This window comes from Budorcas taxicolor, chromosome 1, assembly GCF_023091745.1.
Source record: "Budorcas taxicolor isolate Tak-1 chromosome 1, Takin1.1, whole genome shotgun sequence".
Classification (NCBI taxonomy): domain Eukaryota; kingdom Metazoa; phylum Chordata; class Mammalia; order Artiodactyla; family Bovidae; genus Budorcas; species Budorcas taxicolor.
The window spans coordinates 156,231,498-156,249,402 of NC_068910.1; the positions used below are offsets into that span (position 1 = coordinate 156,231,498).

At 36.6% G+C, this 17,905-nt stretch overlaps 1 protein-coding gene across 1 annotated transcript in view; it reads right to left on the reverse strand.

The window, feature by feature from the left end:
* The window catches only part of NAALADL2 (N-acetylated alpha-linked acidic dipeptidase like 2), an 895,965-nt gene that overhangs the window by 649,899 nt on the left and 228,161 nt on the right, over positions 1-17,905 (reverse strand). Inside the window, exon 6 of the mRNA XM_052645317.1 lies at positions 7,296-7,446. Coding sequence (XP_052501277.1) covers positions 7,296-7,446 — 151 coding nt within the window. The remainder of the gene's footprint in view (positions 1-7,295; positions 7,447-17,905) is intronic.

Here is a 17,905-nt window from a genome sequence, read left to right on the forward strand (position 1 = left end):
AAAGGGATTTCTTTAAGCTGAAAAGAAATGGCATTAGTTAATATGAAAATATATGAAAGAAAAAAAATCCTTATTGGAAAAAGTAAATATATAGCAAAGTTCATAAAATGGTTAATAAGGCAGATATAAGAATTACAAGAAAAAAGTAGTAAAATTAGCTAAAATTACAATAATTAAAGGACACATAAAATAAATAAAGATGTAAAATGTATTATCAAAAATATAAAATGTGTACATGCTAGAGAGAGTAGAAAGACAAAGTTTTGAAATGTGTTTAAGTTGCTACCAACTTAAAACAAGCAACACTCACAAGAATGTTATATGTGAATTTCACAGTAACCCAAGGGGGTCAAAAAATTATTGCAAGTATACAAAGGAAAATGAGAAAGAAATCTAAATATAACACTAAAGAAAGCATCCAATACACAAGGAAAGAGAGAAAAAGAAAAAAGATAAAATCACAATAAATACATGCATGTGTGTGTGCTTAGTCATGTCTGACTCTTTGTGACACCAAGGACTATAGCCTGCCAGGCTCCTCTGTCCATGGGGATTTTCCAGGCAAGAATATCGGAGAGGGTTGCCATGCCCTACTCCAGGGGATCTTCCCATACCAGGGATCAAACCCAGGTTTCCCACATTGAAGGCAGATTCTTCACTGTCTGAGCCACCAGGGGAGCCCAAGAATACTGGAGTGGGTAGCCTATTCCTTCTCCAGGGGATCTTCCTGAGCCAGGAATTGAACTGGGGTTTCCTGCATTGCACGTGGATTCTTTACCAGTTTTAGCTACCAGGGAATCCCCAAAAAGTACATACCCATCAGTAATTACTTAAAATGCAAACAAACTAAAGGAACTAATCAAAAGATGGAGTGGGAGAATGGATAAAAACAGGACCCATCTATTTTCTGCCAACAAGACATTCACTTTATAAGAAGTGACATGCCCAGACAGAAAGTGAAGGAATGGAAAAAATATATATTTCATGCACATAATAATGAAAAGAAAACTGCAGTAGCTATTCTCATATCAGACAAAAATAGACTTTAAAACAAAGACTGTAAGAAATGACATAGAAGAGCATCACATGATAATAAAAATGTAAATCCAGCAAAAAAAAAAAAAAAAACCAGAAACCCAACAGAAGAGCAACATTCAGAAAACTAAGATAGTGGCATCTGGTACCATCACTTCATGGCAGATAGATGGGGAAACAATGGAAACAGTGACAGACTTTATTTTGAGGGGGTCCAAAATCATTGCAGATGGTGACTGCAGCCATGAAATTAAGACACTTGCTCTTGGAAGAAAATCTATAACCAATGTAGACAGCATATTAAAAAGCAGAGACATTACTTTGCCAACAAAGGTCCATGTAGTCAAAGCTATCATTTTTCCAGTAGTTATGTATGGATGTGAGAGCTGGACTATAAAGAAAGCTGAGCACCAAAAAATTAATGCCTTTGAACTGTGGTGTTGGACAAGAGTCTTGAGCGTCCCTTGGACAGCAAGCAGATCCAACCAGTCAATCCTAAAGGAAATCAGTCCTGAATATTCATTGGAGGGACTGATGATAAAGCTGAAACTCCAATACTTTGGCCACCTGATGTGAAGAACTGCGTCATTGGAAAAGACCCTGATGCTGAGAAAGATTGAAGGTGGGAAGAGAAGGTTGTGACAGAGCATGAGATGGTTGGATGGCAAAACTGACTCAATGGACACGCGATTGAGTAAATTCCAAGAGTTGGTGATGCACAGGGAAGCCTGGCATGCTGCAGTCCATGGGGTTGCAAAGAGTCAGACATGACTGAGAAACTGAACTGAACAGAAGAGCACCAAGATACAAAAGAAAACATTAATAATCTTAAAGGGAAAATTTGAAAGCAAGACAATAATAGGGGACTTTAACCCCCTACCTACCTCAATGAATATAACATCCAGACCCCCCCCCAAAAAAAATCAATCTGAAAACATTAAATTTAAATAATACATTAGATAAGATGAACTTAATGGATATAGAGCATTCCATACAAAAGCAAAAGAATACACATTCTTCTTAAGTACACATGGAACATTTTCTAGGATAGATCACGTTAGGTCACAAACTGCATTTCAATGAACCGAAGAAAAACTTTCTCCAGCTGTAATGGTATAAAACTAAAGGGGTCTTTGAATAAAGCAAAAAAAAAAAAAAAAAAAACTAAAGGCAAATGAAAATAGAAATACAACATATCAAAATCTATGGTATTCAACAAAAAATTGTTCTAAAAGGGAATGGTTCAAAAATACCAAATAATCTAACTTTACACCTAAAGGAACTATAAAAAGAAAAAGAATAAATGAAGCCCACAATTAGCAGAAAGAAGAGAATAATAAAGATCAGACAGAAGTAAATCAAAGAGAGACAAAAAATAAAGTGGGAAAGATCAATGAGACTAAGAGCTGGTGATTGAAAAAGATAAAATCTACAAACCTTAAGCTAGACTAATCAAAAAAAAAAAAGAAGAAAGAGGATACAAATAAATAAAATTTAAAAAAATGAAAGAGAAGTTATAAATGTAACCACATAAATTTGGAGGATAAAATGAGACTCCTACCAATAGTTAAATACCAACAGTTTGACAACCATGGATAAATTCCTAGAAACATAAAATCTTCCAAGACTGAATAATAAAGAAACAGGAAATCTGAACAGAAATTACCAACAAGGAGATTGAAACACAAATTAGAAAATTTCACAACAAACAAAAGCTGAGGACCAGAGAGATAGCTTCTTTGGCAAACTCTACAAAACACTCAAGATTTAATACTTATTCTTCTCTCAACATTAACACAAAATATTCAAAGATGACTTAATAGTTTTCTTCAAAAAATTGAGGAGGAGGAAAACATTCCAAAGCACTTTACAAAGCCAATATTTCCCTAATACTAAAACCAGCCAAGGACACTACAAAAGGGAAACATGCATGCCATATCATTAATATCTACAGATACAAAAATCTTCAACAAATTATTAGCAAATCAAATCCAACAAAACATTAAAAAAATGTACATCTTGATCAAGTGGAATTTATTCCAGGGAAGCAAGGGTGATTCAATATCTACAAAAGTCCCATGCAATACATCACATTAACAAAATGAAAAATCAGAATTATATGATCATCTCAACAGATGTAGAAGAAGCATTTGACAAAATACAACCCTATTTTAACTACCAATAAAGTGGGTATAGAGAGAATATACCTCAAATAGTAAAGGCCATGTATGACAAATACACAGCTAATAACACACTCACTGATGAAAAATTAAGAATTTTTCCTCCAAAATCAGGAACAGGGATGCCCACATAGTACTGAAAGTACTAGCTACAGCAATTAAGCAAGAAAAGAAATAAAATTATCTCAAACCTGAACAGAGAAAGAAAACTGTCTTATAATATAATGGAATATAATGTCATCTACAGATGACATTGTATTATACATAGAAAATCTTAAACAGCCTACCAAAAAGGTTTGAGAATTAAAAAATAAATTCCCTAAAGTTACATGTTACAAAATCAATATACAGAAAGGTGACATTTCTACACATTAATAATAAACGATCAGAAACAGAAATTAAGAAAACAATGTCATTTACAATTCAGTTCAGTTCAGACGCTCAGTTGTGTCCAGCTCTTTGCAACCCCATGGACTGCAGCATGCCAGGCTTCCCTGTCCGTCATCAACTTCCAGAGCTTACTCAAACTCATGTCCATCGAGTCAATGATGCCATCTAACCACTCATCCTCTGTCGCCCCCTTCCCCTCTGGCCTTCAATCTTTCTCAGCGTCAGGGTCTTTTCTAATGGGTCAGTTCTTCACATCAGGTGGCCAAGTATTGAGTTTCAGCTTCAGCATCAGTTGTTCTAATGAATATTCAGGACTAATTTCCTTTAGAATGTACTGGTTGGATCTCCTTGCTGTCCAAGGGACTCTCAAGAGTCTTCTCCAACACCACAGTTCAAAAGCATCAATTCTTTGGTGCTCAGCTTTCTTTATAGTCCAACTCTCACATCCTTACATGACTGCTGGAAAAACCATAGGTCTGACTACATGGACTTTGTTGGCAAAGTAATGTCTCTGCTTTTTAATATGCTGTCTAGGTTGGTCATAGTTTTCCTCCCAAGGAGCAAGCATCTTTTAATTTCATGGCTGCAGTCACCATCTGTAGTGATTTTGGAGCCTAAAATAATAAAACCACTCACTGTTTCCACTGTTTCCCCATCTATTTCCCAGGAAGTGATGGGAACAGATGCCATGATGTTGGTTTTCTGAATGTTGAGTTTTAAGCCAACTTTTTCACTCTCCTCTTTCACTTTCACCAAGAAGCTCTTTAGTTCTTCACTTTCTGTCATAAGGGTGGTATCACCTGCATATCTGACGTTATTGATATTTCTCCTGGCAACCTTGATTCCAGCTTGTGTTTCATCCAGCCCCATATTTTGCGTGATGTACTCTGCATATAATTTAAATAGTGGGGTAACAATATACAGCCTTGATGTACTCTTTTCCCAATCTGGAACCATGTACAATTACAATTTACATCAAAATAATAAAATACTTAGGGAATAAATTTAACCAAGTACGTGAAGGATTTCCACACTGAAAACTGTAAGACACTGATGAAATAAGAAGACATAAATTAATAAAAAAATATTCTGTGCTCATAGATTGGAAAAATTAATATTGTTAAGATGCCCATACTATGCAAAGCAATCTGCATATTCAACACAATTTATATTAGAATTCCAATGTCATATCTCACAGATATAGAACAAACAATTCTAAAACTTCTAAGAAAACACACACAAAAAAAACCTGAATAGACAAAACAAACTTGAGGAAGAAGTAAAAATTGGAGACATCGAATGTGCTGATTTCAAGCTATACTACCAAGTGATGGCAATCAAAACAGTATGATACTGGCAGAAAACCACACACAGAGGTCAATGGGACAGAACTGAGATCTCAGAAATAAACCCATACATATATGGACAATTGATTTACAACGAAGGATCAAGCAACAAACAATGGGCTAATTATAGTTTCTGTGACAAAAGGTGTGGGGAAAACTGAACACTCATTAGCAGAAGAATGTTACACCATATATAAAAATTAACTCAAAATGCGTTAAGAACTTGAATGTAAAACCTAAACCATAAAATTCTTTAGAGAAAATATTGGCAGTAAACTCACTAACCTCAGTCATTTTATTATTATGTCTTTTGTTGATCTGCTCCAAAAGCAAAAGGAGCCAAAAATACAAATAAACAAAATGGACCATGTTGAACTAAAAAGGTACTGGACATGAAAGAAACCATCATCAAAATGAAAAGGCAACCCACTGAATGGAGATTTTTGCAAATCATATAACTGATAAGGGGTTAATATCTAAAATATATAAATGACCCACACAACACAACAATACAGAAAACAAACAACTCAAATAAAAAATGGCCAGAGAGTCTAAATATTTGCATACTTTATTTGCAACATTTTTTTGAGTTGAAGTTATTTCAAATTAAAAAATTATTTTAAAAAATCATGTTGAGATTCTCAAGACAATGGCCAGCACTTTGCTAGAGATGACTGAATTCTACATTTATTAAATGACCTAAGTCAAAAATATATAAATAGTAACTGTTGCCAATGAGGCATTTACCAGCTTAAGCAAAGTATTCAACCAGCATCTGCTTTTCAGCAGCACTGCAGAACAGTGCTTTGCAGCAGAGTTAGCTGCTACATGAAACCTCCTGATATTGAGGCATTACAACCCAAGGCAATCAGAGCGTTTGCAAGTGAGAGGGCTTAACTGACATATCTGGTGAGGTCTGAGAATTGTAGATGGATACCTATTAATTTTAACTTGAAAACTGCAAGAATGAGAGTGAACTGTTCAAACTACAGAACAGTGAGTTCCCAGAGAAAATTCTTACACAGATTATTAAAGGGGTGTTTTAGTAGACAAAGTAGTACTTAACAAACCCAACAAAATTCGTAAAATTATAACTCATATCTGACTTAATTTGCTTCCTTCTTGGAGAAAGTTATTAATTGATTGGTAAAGTTAATTATATACAAAGGGATGTTAGACTTAAGAAAGATGCTTTTAGTCTTTTGTTATATCTTGTGGAAAACAAAGAAAAATATTGATGGGACACATGGATAATTACATGAATTTTTTGTTAGCTTAAGTCCTGACTGAAGCATCACAGTTAATGGGTTAGTATTACAGTGGAAGGAGGTTCAAAGAGCTTTTCCTCAGCCAAGCTTGTACATACAGAATATTTGTCAATGACACATTAGACAGAAGTTCAATGATGCAGTGAGCACCTGCCAAAATCACAGTTGTTTCTCTTTGCCACATGACCCCCACTGGAATGAACACAGCTTGCTGGGAAAGAAACGGATGTTTGATGCAAAATAGCCATGTCTATGCTGCCAAGTGGCTGGACAAACAAATGAGATCCCTTCTTTTAGGGAGCCAGACAATTTGATCATGTCAACTCTAATCCTATCCAGCATTATTTCCCATAGCTTCAGGGCTTCCCTAATAGCTCAGTTCATAAAGAATCCAACTGCAGTGCAGGAGACCCCAGTTTGATTCCTGGGCTGGGAAGATTCACTGGAGAAGGGATAAGGTACCCACTCCAGTATTCTTGGGCTTCCCTTGTGGCTCAGCTGGTAAAGAATTCACCTGCAATGTGGAAGACCTGGGTTCAGTCCCTGAGTTGGGAAGATCCCCTGGAAAAAGGAAAGGCTACCCACTCCAGCAGGTATTCTGGCCTGGAGAAGTCCATGAACAAAGAATCAGATACAACTGAGCAACTTTCACTTTCATTTTTCACAGACACCTAACTTGAGCATGTGTAGCCCTAGACTCGGGGCTTCAAGTTATAGCAACAGCTCCAAAGTCACAGATATTTCATGCTTCTAGGTAGATTCATGTGTTTTCTACCTATGCAGTACTTGTCCCACATGGTGTTAATTTATCTTATCAGTCCATCAATAACACTTAAAATGTTTTCTCTCTGTTTACTATACTGTAAGTTATTGAGACAAAAATCTATTATAGACTTTTTCAAGTCATATTCTGGGGCAGTCTATAATTTGGGGAAGATAAAACTTTCATTTTTTGAAATATGGAGTGGTAAGAATTCTTCAAATTTATTATTTTTTAATTACTTTAGGTAACATGTACTTATAAATTACAACCTTATAATGCTTATAAGAATAATAAGGATTAATAGTAAACTTACCAATACTTGGATAACCGGGTGTAGAAGGGTCTCCTCCTGGATTCAGTGATACCATGAAGGTATTATAGCTAAGATTTGCAGTCTTCGGTAAATCACAAGGATCAATATATAGAAGAACACCTCCAAATCCAGTCTTTTCCAATAAGGAAAGCTGAAAGAGGAGAACAAATTTTTAAAAATATTTTCATATGTATTATTAATTCATATACTGCCACTTTATAAAGTTACTACAATTAGATGACTCTCTTTACTACTTTTATTTTCTTGTAAAATAAGCACATTTCAGATGCCATCATTATCAAATCTCAGACAAAGTTATCCTACTGGTTTCTTCCTTTTTCCTCTATTCAGCAATATTCAAGCTTCATTCCTATAATGTTTATATTTTATTCCAATGTCTATTTTTAGAATTTCATCACTTTTCAGTTGTCCACATACATCTAGAAGTTTTCACTTCTATGAGAGCAACAAAAGATCTACCACCGACAAAGTTCCATTGCAAAAGGAGAACTGTTCTGACCACTATAGTGTCCTTCCTGAGAACAGAAGACACCTACAGGACCTTGATATATTTCCTCTAAGATTGAGCCTTTCATATCAGTTGCTAAAATGTTGAAATACTTTCACAATGGCAAAGAGCCACTGCCCTGATCCTCCTGAGAGCTCCCACTGTACTAGTCATTCTGGTCTCTGCACTGGATGTTCCAGCCAGACGTCTAAGACTGAGCAACTAATGGGTATATACATAACCAAATGAGGGGCCTTCTGAATGGTCAGGTCCTGTTCTGTCTCTGTCATTAAATACTTTGATAATAGCCCAATTACCTCATATGAACATATTTCACTCAAAGGTTCCTCTCTGTTCTTAAGAATAGGCAGATGAACCTGTCACTCCAGGTTCTTTTGTTTTAACTTGTTAAACTATATTTTTAGGGCAAAGAACTTACTAACTTTTGCATGACTACCATGATTTGTACAGTAATGATCATGATTTGCTAGACATGTTTCTTTCCCAGTAAAGAGGAAAAGTAATTAGGGGGCACTAGTGAATAATGCAAGGAGATCCAACCAGTCCATTCTAAAGGAGATCAGTCCTGGGTGTTCTTTGGAAGGAATGATGCTAAAGCTGAAACTCCAGTACTTTGGCCATCTCTTGCAAAGAGCTGACTCATTGGAAAAGACTCTGATGCTGGGAGGGATTGGGGGCAGGAGGAGAAGGGGACGACCCAGGATGAGATGGCTGGATTTCATCACTGACTTGATGGACGTGAGTTTGAGTGAACTCCGGGAGTTGGTGATGGACAGGGAGGCCTAGCATGCTGCGATTCATGGGGTCGCAAAGGGTCGGACACAACTGAGCAACTGAACTGAGTGAATAATGGAGACTATGACTAAGTCATACTCAGTATAGACAGTTGCTGCTCATTGTGTGACTCTAATTAACACCTATATTTCACTTCCCAGTTACTGCTTCTGTTGTTTATTGAGTTTTACAGTGGACTAAGCAAGGCTTCCCAGATGGCTCAGTAGTAAAATAAATAAACATATAAATAAATCTGCCTGCCAATTCAGGAGAAATAAGAGATGTGGGTTCGATACCTGGATCAGGAATATCCCCTGGAGAAGGGAATGGCAACCCACTCGAGTATTCTTGCTTGGAAAACCCCATGGATAGAGGAGCCTGGTAGGTTATAGTCCATGAGGTTGCAAAGAATCAGACATGACTGAATATGCATGCAAGCAAGGCATCAATTGGGTCTCAAACTAGACTACACCAGGAGGGTAGGAATCATGCTTATCTTTTGTCTGACTGTCTGTACACTTTATATATAGCAAGCACATAGTAGACATTTAAGATGTTGAATAAAAGGACAAATAACACACATGCTGATATGGCATAACAACCACATAAAGCAAAGTGAGCTCTGAGAAAATATTTGGGAGGTACTTCAATAAGAAAAATAAAACATATGAATATAATATAATTTTAACTACATAGAAATAATACATAGAAAAATAAATGATACTTGATGTAAATATTCTACACTAATTGCATCTTACCAACTCCTTTAAAAACATTCTGTATTTTCCCATTTTTAAACAAATAATGAACAAGAATGAATTTTTATAATAAAGATAAAAACCTAACACTGAGAACCAAAGCTAAGTATAGTTGACTCACGTGTATACTTTCTATAAGAAACTAATATGATCACATTTCTGTTTTTTCCCACCAATGTTTTACTGAAGATGGGTAAAGTATTCAAGGAGAGAGGAAGAATGAGAGAGAGAACAAAAGAAAAAATATATGTGAATAAGAGGGCCAGATTTAACACCGACTCTTCAAATGCTCAGATTGAAGTCCTTAGGGAAGGCTTCTAATATTTAGATGCTGAAATTACTATTCTCAAAAAGAATAGTCAATGAAACAATTTTGAATGTTCTGCTTACTACAGGAGAAAATATCAAGAAAAAAATGAATGTCTCTAGAAAGCAATTTTTAAAAATACTAGAAATTACTTATTTTATTAAAGCAAACAGTGTATACTGTCATGTAAGACAGGAATCGCCAGTCCATGTTCGATGCAGGATACAGGATGCTTAGGGCTGATGCACGAGGATGATCCAGAGAGATGATATGGGGTGGGAGGTGGGAGGGGGGTTCATGTTTGGGAACTCATGTACACCCGTGGAGGATTCATGTCAATGTATGGCAAAACCAATACAATATTATACAGTAAAATAAAGTAAAAATAAAACTTTAAATAAAAAATAAATAAATAGGCAGGGTGACAATGTAAAAATAAAATAAAATATTGAGGTAAAAAAAAAGCAAATAGTGACCATTAGTGAGAAAGAGATACACATCAACAAAACAAAACAAAACAAAGCCAAAAAGCAATTCCATTATCTTACATGTCAAGTGGCAGCAAATATTAACATGCTGATGTTTCTAGATACCTTTATTAGGGTTTACGCACATTCACACATATATTTACAAAATACCTATGAAAAATATTATTTTGCAATAGTTCTTTTTCACTTAGTATATACTAAACATGTATCCATGTTGATAGGTACACTTATGTATCACTTTAATAGATATATACTATATATGAGTGATATAAATAATATAATATAAAAAGTCCATCAAATATTAGTAACCAACTCCTGATTGTTGATTAAATTATTTAGAAAAATGATATTACAAACTCCCTTATAGCTGTATCATTGCATAAATACCTGTTTTAATGAAATATATATTCACATGTAGATTGTTTTTAATTTTATTTTTACTTTATTTTACTTTACAATACTGTATTGGTTTTGCCATACATTGACATGAATCCACCACGGGTGTACATGAGTTCCCAACCCTGAATCCCCCTCCCACCTCCCACCCCATATCATCTCTCTGGATCATCCTCGTGCACCAGCCCCAAGCATGCTGTATCCTGTATCGAACATAGACTAGTGATTCATTTCTTACATGATAGTATACATGTTTCAGTGCCATTCTCCCAAATCATCCCACCCTCTCCCTCTCCCTCTGAGTCCAAAAATTCATTCTATACATCTGTGTCTCTTTTGCTGTCTTGCATACAGGATTATCATTACCATCTTTCTAAATTCCATATATATGTGTTAGTATACTGTATTGGTGTTTTTCTTTCTGGCTTGCTTCACTCTGTATAGTCGGCTCCAGTTTCATCCATCTCATTAGAACTGATTCAAATGTATTCTTTTTAATGGCTGAGTAATACTCCATTGTGTATATGTACCACAGCTTCCATATCCATTCATCTGCTGATGGACATCTAGGTTGTTTCCATGTCCTGGTTATTATAAACAATGCTGCAATGAACATTGGGAACCAGGAAGAAATAGAAAATCTTAACAGACCCATCACAAGCACGGAAATTGAAACTGTAATCAGAAATCTTCCAGCAAACAAAAGCCCAGGTCCAGACGGCTTCACAGCTGAATTCTACCAAAAGCTTAGAGAAGAGCTAACACCTATCCTACTCAAACTCTTCCAGAAAATTGCAGAGGAAGGTAAACTTCCAAACTCATTCTATGAGGCCACCATCACCCTAATACCAAAACCTGACAAATATGCCACAAAAAAAGAAAACTACAGGCCAATATCACTGATGAACATAGATGCAAAAATCCTCAACAAAACTCTAGCAATCAGAATCCAACACCACATTAAAAAGATCACATGTAGATTTTTGAGGTCAAGGTACTCCTGTTTCTATGATTTTTAAAATAAATTAGTTTTCCTCCATAAAAGCTATTAAAAGTTATTTTCTTACCAATAGTATATGTGAGCATTTGTTGCCTATCATTATCACCAACACTGAATATTCTTACTTTTCCAAAGATATTTGTCAATACGGCCAAAATTTAGTTCTCCAAAAATATTTCATTATTAATGAAGTTAAATGGATATTTGTTGGTGATTTTGGTCAATGTTATCTTTTCTCCTGAAAAATTACCTGCTTGTGAAAAACTATTTTCACAATTCCTAGGCCATTTATCCATTCATAACTACCTAATGAGTGTCACTGTCATACATGTAATTGGGATCATTGGATCATGGAGGTAAGGAAGACAATGTCTTTGCTCTTAGCTGAGTTTACCAGTGGAATGATAGTTTTCTCTTTGAGTTATTGCTGTTGAGTCACTGAGCTGTGTCCAAATCTTTGAGACCCCATGGACTACAGCATGTCAGGCATTTCTGTTCTCCACTATCTCCCAGACTTTGCTCCAATTCATGTCCATTGAGTCTATGATCCAATCAACCATCTCATTCTCTGTCACCCCCTTCTCCTCCTGCCTTCAATCCTTCCCAGCATAAGGGTCTTTTCCAATGAGTCAGCTCTTTGTATCAGATGGCCAAAGAATTGAGCTTCAGCTTCAGCATCATCCTTCCAGTGAATATTCAGGACTGATTTCCTTTAGGATTGACTGGTTGGATCTTCTTGCTGTCCAAAGGACATTCAAGAGTCTTCTCCAGCACCAAAATTTGAGAGCATCAGTTCTTTGGCACTCAGCCTTCTTTATTTTGTAACTCTCACATCTGTACATGACTACCGGATAAAACCATAGCTTTGACATAACGGACCTTTGTTGGCAGAATAATGTCTCTGCTTTTTAATACACAGTCCAGGTTTGTATAGGTTTCCTTCCAAGGAGCAAGTGTCTTTTAATTTCATGCTTGCAGTCACTGTCTTCAGTGATTTTGGAGCCCAAGAAAATAAAGACTGCCTCAAGATGGGCTCGATAAAGAACAGAAATGGTATGGACCTAACAGAAGCAGAAGATATTAAGAAGAGCTGGCAAGAATACACAGAACAATTGTACAAAAAAAGATCTTCACGACCAAGATAATCACGATGGAATGATCATTCACCTAGAGACAGACATCCTGGAATGTGAAGTCAAGTGGGCCTTAGAAAGTATCACTACGAACAAAGCTAGTGGAGGTGATGGAATTCCAGTTGAGCTACTTCAAATACTGAAAAATGATGTTGTGAAAGTGCTTCCCTCAATATGCCAGCAAATTTGGAAAACTCATCAGTGGCCACAGGACTGGAAAAGGTCAGTTTTCATTCCAATCCCAAAGAAAGGCAATGCCAAAGAATGCTTAAACTACAACATAATTGCACTCATCTCACTTGCTAGTAAAGTAATGCTCAAAATTCTCCAAGCCGGGCTTCAGCAATACGTGCACCATGGAAATCCAGATGTTCAAGCTGGTTGTAGAAAAGACAGAGGAACCAGAGATCAAATTGCCAACATCTGCTGGATCATGGAAAAAGCAAGAGAGTTCCAGAAAAACATCTATTTCTGCTTTATTGACTATGCCAAAGCCTTTGACTGTGTGGATCACAATAAACTGTGGAAAATTCTGAAAGAGATGGGAATACAAGACCACCTGACCTCTCTTGAGAAACATGTATGCAGATCAGGAAGCAACAGTTAGAACTGGACATGGAACAACAGACTGGTTCCAAATAGGAAAAGGAGTACATCAAGGCTGTCTATTGTCACCTTGCTTATTTAACTTCTATGCAGAGTACATCATGAGAAACGCTGGGCTGGAAGAAGCACAAGCTGGAATCGAGATTGCTGGGAGAAATATCAATAACCTCAGATATGCAGATGACAACACCCTTATGGCAAAAAGTGAAGAGGAACTAAAAAGCCTCTTGAGGAAAGTGAAAGAGGAGAGTGAAAAAGTTGGCTTAAAGCTCAACATTCAGAAAACGAAGATTATGGCATCTGGTCCCATCACTTCCTGGGAAATAGATGGGGAAACAGTAGAAACGGTGTCAGACTTTATTTTGGGGGCCTGCAAAATCACTGCAGATGGTGACTGCAGCCATGAAATTGAAAGACACTTACTCCTTAAAGTTATGACCAACCTAGATAGCATATTCAAAAGCAGAGACATTACTTTGCCAACAAAGGTCCATCTAGTCAAGGCTATGGGTTTTCTAGTGGTCATGTATGGATGTGAGAGTTGGACCGTGAAGAAGGCTGAGCGCCGAAGACTTGATGCTTTAGAACTGGGGTGGTGGAGAAGACTCTTGAGAGTCCCTTGGATTGCAGGGAGATCCAACCAGTCCATTCTGAAGGAGATCAGCCCTGGGTGTTCTTTGGAGGGAATGATGCTAAAGCTGAAGCTCCAGTACTTTGGCCACCTCATGCGAAGAGTTGACTCATTGGAAAAGACTCTGATGCTGGGAGGGATTGGGGGCAGGAGGAGAAGGGGACAACAGAGGATGAGATGGCTGGATGGCATCACCAACTCGACGGACGTGGGTTGAGTGAACTCCAGGAGTTGGTGATGGACAGGGAGGCCTGGCGTGCTGCGATTCATGGGGTCGCAAAGAGTGGGACAGGACTGAGCGACTGAACTTAACTCTTTCCTTTGTTTCCCCATATATTTGCCATAAAATGATTGGCCCAGATGCCATGATCTTCATTTTTTGAATGTTGAGTTTTAAGCCAGCTTTTTCACTTTCCTCTTTCACCTTCATCAAGAGGCTCTTTAGTTTCTCTTCACTTCTTGTCATTAGAGTGGTATCATCTGCATATCTGAGATTTTGACAGTTTTGGAAATCTTGATTCCACGTTGTGATTCATTCAGCCCAGAATTTTGCCTGATGTACTCTGCATATAAGTTAGGTGACAACAAGCAAGGTGACAATGTACAGCCTTGCTATGCTCCTTTCACAATTTTGAACCAGTCAGGCGTTCCATGTCCAGTTCTAACTTTTTTCTTGATCTGTATACAGGTTTCTCGGGAGACAGATAAGGTGGTCTGGTATTCCCATCTCTTGAAGATTTTCTACCATTTGTGGTAATCCACACAAAGTGAATGAAGTGAAAGTGAAGTCGCTCAGTCGTGTCTGACTCTCTATGACCCCATGGACTGTAGCCTACTACACTCCTCCATCCATGGGATTTTTCAGGCAAGAATACTGGAGTGGGTTGTCATTTCCTTCTTCAGGGGATCTTCCTGACCCAGGGATCAAACCTGGGTCTCCCACATTATAGGCAGACACTTTATTGTCTGAGCTCCCAGGGAATCCATACAAAGACTTTAGCATTTAGTATTTAGTCAATGAAGCAGAAGCACTTGTTTTTCTGGAATTCCCTTGCTTTTTCCTATTATCCAATGGATGTTGGCAATTTGATCTCCAGTTCCTCTGCCTTTTCTAAACCCAGCTTGTATATGTGGAAGTTCTCAATGTATGTACTGCTGAAGCCTAGCATGAAGGATTTTGAAAATAACTTTACTAGTGTGTGAAATGAGTGCAATTTTATGGTAGTCTGAATATTATTTGGCACTGCCCCTCTTTGGGACTGGAATGGAAAATGACCTTTTCCAGTCCTGGAAAAGTGGCCACTGCTGTTTTCCAAATATGCTAACATAATGAGTGCAGCATTTTAATAGCATTTCACCTTGACTGCTAAGTCTAATTAACTAGCAAGGAATAAACAGCATGAAAAGAATGTGAGGATGGACTCAGCATCAGTGGAAAGTGATTCTTTGAGAGATCACTGTTTTGGACAAAGAAAGGGAATGATGATCCACAGTATTTTTTTTTTTTTTCAATCTGCTTTAGTGGAATATCAAATATGTTCAAAAATCTCTTCTAAAAAGATACAGATGATAACAATTTAATGTTTATGAAACAGTGGTTAAATTTATTTTAGTCAAAAATCACATGGAAGAGTTACATGTTTTTCTTTTCTGATATATTAAGTAGTATGTTGAGATACCTTTTAGAAGGAATATATATCATGATATACTTCTATACCTCATGGCCAATTCTGAAGCAAAGTGGTTTATTGGAAACCTATCTTTGGTTAGAGTTGATTACCTCCCTACACCCTTGAAGAGACAGTTTTATATATGAACCAAACTTCTCTTCCTGTCCTCTGCATACAATAGTTGGACCTGAAGTGGACACCTCTTCGATTTTGTCAAATCTGTTTTCTGACTCTACCCCTCACTTGCCATTATAGAGCTCTTAAACAATTAGTTTAATTCAGTGACTCAATTTTAGAGAGTAATTATTGTTGGATTTCCAATAACATTGACAACAGGAGAAACTGTTTACATTATATCAAATTTTAAAAATGTTCCTTTGCATTGTTAGCATTACATTTTGAACCTGATAACATGGAGGTTGCCTAAAATGCTCAAAATAGCTCCCATTTTGGTGAGATTATATTTTTAACAATACATTCAAAAAATGGCAATGACAAAAAGATGAAATCAGCTGTCCCTCTGCTGTTTGATGGCAGACTGTCCCTTGGTGCATAGGGGAAAGTCATTAGCCCTGCATAGTACCTCTCATAGCTTGAGACCTAGACTGATGATTATACTGGGGGGTCTGATACCTGAAAAGATAGGGCAAGTGTCAAGCCAACATTCTCGGCATTAAACTTCAACTGTCTTTTGCTCCTCTTTCTCAAGTATATATCTGATAAGTTTGGGGTCCTTAGTTCTTGTAAACTAAGAAAACGTTTGACATAAATAAGGCCAATTGGAACTTAGAATGAAGACACCAGAAATGAGTCAGGCAGAGGGTGTTAGGCCTGAGTGTTGTATGGTGACCAAGAAGCAGGTCACAGCCTCTGGCTAATGTGGTGCATTAACCCACAAGGCTATGTCACCTTGGAGGGGCACCATTTCCTAATTAATACAAATCATCATATGTGCAAATAGCTTCTCTATTCAGAACTAATTGTAAGACATGTACAAACTAGTTATTTTTAGAATGTAGAAACCATGAACCTTGCCAAGAAAACTGACAACTAAAAAGGAGGAGGAAGTCAGAGAAACTAGAGATGAAAATAGGCAAGAGAAAAAATAGCACACACAGACCTCATGTCCAGCTGTGCGCCTTTCACTTGGACTGGATGAGATTTCCTCCCTTTCTCTGAGAGTGCTTCCGTTATTTGCCAATAAACCAATTCATAACCAAGACAAGTGAAAACTCATGAGACTGGGATGCAGTACTGGATTTTGGTACCAACTCTAACACTAATAGCTATGTGACAACTCATAATTTTTCCAGCACTGGTTTCACCATCCATAAAATGCAAGAATTGAACAATGCTACCCTCAAACATTCATTCTTTCTTAATTTAAAAAAAGCAAGTAGTTTTATTCTATGATTTTCAAAATGTTTATGGAGACATTTATTGTACTTTTAAATATGTTGTCATATATGAAACTTGCTTTCAAACTATTGGTTGGGAATACCCTCTCCAAAACATTTTCTAAGAGTAATAAAGACATGTGAGATAGTTTTTATGATTGATTCTATCTAACATATTTTTTAAATATTTTAATTTCACATTAAACTTCTATTAGATATGGAATATAAGGAAAATCAAAATACTTAGAATCTGTATATTGAAACTTTAAGTTACTGAATTGATTCTTTTGTCCTTTGAAGTACTAATTTAAATTGTGTACTAATTTAAATAGTACACTGTGAAGTGTTAATGTCATCTTTTAAAAATTATTTCTGACTGAGTCCATTCACTGTTCCCCTGAAGCTATTACAACATTGTTAATTGCCTATACCCCAATAAAAAATGAAACATTAAAAAAAAACTATATCACAGTGTTTACACTCAAAAAGATATATATGACAATTGCAATAAATCACACAGGATTAAATGAAGACAACTTCAATGAGGCTATTAATACTCTGTTTAAATTGGAAATATTTCTACTCTAATAAGTACTTCAACCAATATTTTATTTTCAGGAGACAAGTTACATATCATATAAATTTACAGATTATGTTTATTCAAAATGTCCACACCCTCCAAATCACAAGCTTCCCACTCCCTTTTGTTTAACTAAAAGAACCACTAAGTGCTAAGCCAACACAATTATTAACCAAGTTTTCATGGGTGCTAAAATATCAACATGCCTGAGGTAGCTGAGATAGATGCTAGAGTAGTAATCGAGAAGTGATCCTTTGTACCTCTGAGACATTTTTCTTTTTCTGTACAGAGTCAGCCAACTTCCTTCAAGCTGTGTCACAGCTTCACATCATTTGAAGCAT